Raw genomic sequence first — 3,559 nt, forward strand, 5'->3', positions numbered from 1 at the left:
TTTCTCTGTCCTGTCCTCAGGTGCATGGCTGCGTCCTAATCCCGAAGGCCAGAGAGCGCGTCCCTGGGGCTGAAGACGTGAAGTAGGCCAGCCAAGGGCAGCCTCGCGCCCCACCCCTGCCGGCCCGCCCCGCGGGGGCCAGGATGCTGAAGAAGCAGTCTGCAGGGCTTGTGCTGTGGGGCGCCATCCTCTTCGTGGCCTGGAACGCCCTGCTGCTGCTCTTCTTCTGGACGCGCCCGTCGCCCGGCAGGCTGCCGTCGGACAGCGCCCTGGATGACGACCCTGCCGGCCTCACCCGCGAGGTGATCCGCCTGGCCGAGGACGCGGAGGTGGAGCTGGAGCGGCAGCGGGGGCTGCTGCAGCAGATCCGGGAGCATCATGCCCGCTGGAGCCAGCGCTGGAGGGCGCCCACCGCCGCCGCGCCCGCCCCGCCACGCGCGCCCGCGTCCTCCGCGCCGGTCGTGATCCCCATCCTGGTGATCGCGTGTGACCGCAGCACGGTGCGGCGCTGCCTGGACAAGCTGCTGCACTACCGGCCGTCGGCCGAGCGCTTCCCCATCATCGTCAGCCAGGACTGCGGCCACGAGGAGACTGCGCAGGTCATCGCGTCGTATGGCAGTGCCGTCACGCACATTCGGCAGCCGGACCTGAGTAGCATCGCCGTGCCCCCCGACCACCGCAAGTTCCAGGGCTACTACAAGATCGCGCGCCACTACCGCTGGGCGCTGGGCCAGGTCTTCCACCGCTTCAAGTTCCCGGCCGCCGTGGTGGTGGAGGACGACCTGGAGGTGGCACCAGACTTCTTCGAGTACTTTCAGGCCACGTACCCGCTGCTGCGGGCCGACCCCTCCCTCTGGTGTGTGTCCGCCTGGAACGACAACGGCAAGGAGCAGATGGTGGACTCGAGCAAGCCCGAGCTGCTCTACCGCACGGACTTCTTCCCGGGCCTGGGTTGGCTGCTGCTGGCCGAGCTCTGGGCTGAGCTGGAGCCCAAGTGGCCCAGGGCCTTCTGGGACGACTGGATGCGCAGGCCCGAGCAGCGGCAGGGCCGGGCCTGCGTGCGGCCCGAGATCTCCAGAACCATGACCTTTGGCCGCAAGGGCGTGAGCCACGGGCAGTTCTTTGACCAGCACCTCAAATTCATCAAGCTGAACCAGCACTTCGTGCCCTTCACCCAGCTGGACCTGTCCTACCTGCGGCAGGAGACCTATGACAGAGATTTCCTCGCCCGCGTCTATGGGGCTCCCCTGCTACAGGTGGAGAAAGTGAGGACCAGTGAGCGGAACGAGCTGGGGGAGGTGCGGGTGCAGTACACCGGCAGGGACAGCTTCAAGGCCTTTGCCAAAGCCCTGGGAGTCATGGACGACCTCAAGTCCGGAGTCCCCAGGGCCGGCTACCGGGGCATCGTCAGCTTCCTGTTCCGGGGTCGCCGCGTCCACCTGGCCCCTCCGCAGACCTGGGATGGCTATGATCCTAGCTGGAATTAGCTGCGCCTGCCTGTCCCTCCAGGCTCCTTCCTTGCCGTATCACGGGCTGAGATGGGACCGTGTCCCTGGGCTGCATCGTCCTCTCTGTGTGTCTCTCTTGGGTACACTTACCTTTTCTTTTTTCTTTCTTTCTTTCTTTCTCTTTCTTTCTTTCTTTCTTTCTTTCTTTCTTTCTTTCTTTCTTTCTTTCTTTTCTTTTCTTTTTCGAATGGCATTCAAGAGCACAGAGGGTAAGGTGAGGGCCATTCTCCTGTTCTCAAGGGGGTCAAATCAGGGGAACCTTTCAGGGGTATGTTGGGCGGTATTAAGCAGGAAACCACTGTGTGGTAAGGGGACACTTGGGCATGTTGGGGCCACAGACTTCCATGTTCCAGGTTTTCTCCCAGAGCATCTGCAGCTTTAGCTCTCTTGACCTGCTCTCTTTCCCGTGTCCTGGCTCTTCCAACCAAGGTATGAGCTCACCTCCTGTATCTGCTCCCCATTCCCACCTTCCCCCAGTTTGAGGGGTTGTTGGGTTATTTGAAAAGGGGACTTATCTGTGGCCAAAATGAGACTAACCAAAGGGGTGTCATCATCAGAATCTGGGTGGAGCTATTGGGCTTTCAGGGTTTACCGCCACCCACCCCTATTTCTCTTCTACCGCTTTCCTTATCCGTGACCACCTCTCTGCTCTTCCTTCCTTGCAGCTTAGCAGTTTGTGATTCTAGGATGGAAAGTGGAAGGGGGAGAGCAAAACTTCTCAGCTTATTTCCAGAAGTGGGGGGGAAACGTGGTAAGGAGAAAGCCTTGGTGTGCTGGGACACTCCTCCCTCATCCTGCCTCAAAGAAACAGACTCTGTCCCTGGGTCCTGGCCTTTCTAAAAATTGATCCCTTCCCTTTTGTTGTAGGAGGTATCACGCTGGCTTTGTGGAAGAGAGATTGCTCCTCTTGTCCTTTTTCCCCAGGGGTTTGGTGCACAGGCTCCTCCCTGAAGGTTGAGGCATCCAGCGGCCCTCTCAGGATGAGGTGGAGCAGTGGAGACAGGATGGCTCCTGCCTTCCTCCCCTATCCCCCCGGGCATTCCCTTGTCTGCTCAGATTAGGATGAGGATGGCAGGTTGGAGAGCAGCGTGTTTGTTTTTGCTTCTGGGCTGACCTCAGTTCATGGAAGAAAGTTGAAGCTACAGAATTATTTTCAAAAATAAAGGCTGAATTGTCTGAAAAACTGTGTGTGTGTTTATGTCTCCTGGAACAGGAGGAGAGGGTGGAGAAGGCGGTGAAGGGTAGAGGAAGAAAGAAAAAGGGAGAACAAGGGCTGAGGCAGAGGCCTGGATGGCAAGAGGAAGTGGATCAGCTAAAGGGAGGAAAGCAGATGACCGGAAGACGGGAGCTGGGAGGGGCTGGGTGTGAGAGAAAGGCCAGGCCTGGAGGTGGGGGGAGGTGGTCCATGGCTAGCGTCCCTGCTGCTAATCTCTGGAGTTGGGCTGTGAGCCCTTGATGGACTTGAGCTTGCTGTCAGCCTGCAGGCCTGGTCTGGGAGGACCCAGGCCGTCCCTGACAAAGTGGGTGCTGTGTGCTGGGTGCCACATTTCCTGGGCCTGCCCCTGAGCTCCAGGATGCAGAGCTGATACCAGGGTGAGCACTGTCAGTGAGTGGCTCGCACAGTCCTGACCGTGATCCCAGTGAGAATGCCTTTTGTACTGCCGCCTAGAACACACACACAGCTGGCCAGCAGTTCCTGAGACTGACATCATGTGAAACACATGCTGAGAGTTTCTGTTCCTGTTCTTTCTTTTTTTGATGATGCATTAGTGGGTTTGGAAATCCTGGGTAGGTGACTTTGTTCACCAATACTATTCTGGAGCTTCTCACATGTGAACTGTGGAGGGAGCGGGTCCGGCCTCCCTTCTCCTAGGCTGAGTGGGGAATGCTGAGTGTGCTAAGGGAACCGGGGTCAGACATTCACTTTAATCTTCCAGATTTTTGTAGAGCTAGTTTTGTCTTCCCATGTGCTCCTAGATGGGTCATTTAACCCTGTTTTGGGGGAGGGAGATGGTCGTTATCCATGATTTGCAGACAGGGAAAGGCCCAGT

General features: G+C 58.3%; 1 protein-coding gene across 1 annotated transcript; it reads left to right on the top strand.

Moving 5' to 3' along the window:
* LOC103656381 (alpha-1,3-mannosyl-glycoprotein 2-beta-N-acetylglucosaminyltransferase) lies at positions 1-2,691 on the top strand. Its single transcript, XM_008683756.2, has one exon. The coding sequence runs from the start codon at positions 144-146 to the stop codon at positions 1,485-1,487; it is 1,344 nt and encodes a 447-aa protein (XP_008681978.2). The 5' UTR covers positions 1-143; the 3' UTR covers positions 1,488-2,691.
* The last annotated feature ends 868 nt before the right edge of the window (positions 2,692-3,559 follow it).

The sequence above is a fragment of the Ursus maritimus genome, unplaced genomic scaffold, assembly GCF_017311325.1.
Source record: "Ursus maritimus isolate PB19 unplaced genomic scaffold, ASM1731132v1 scaffold_5, whole genome shotgun sequence".
Lineage (NCBI taxonomy): Eukaryota > Metazoa > Chordata > Mammalia > Carnivora > Ursidae > Ursus > Ursus maritimus.

What these genes read in the sequence shown, in the direction of transcription:
- LOC103656381 (XM_008683756.2), top strand. Translation starts at nt 144, where the DNA reads ATGCTGAAGAAGCAGTCTGCAGGGCTTGTGCTGTGGGGCGCCATCCTC.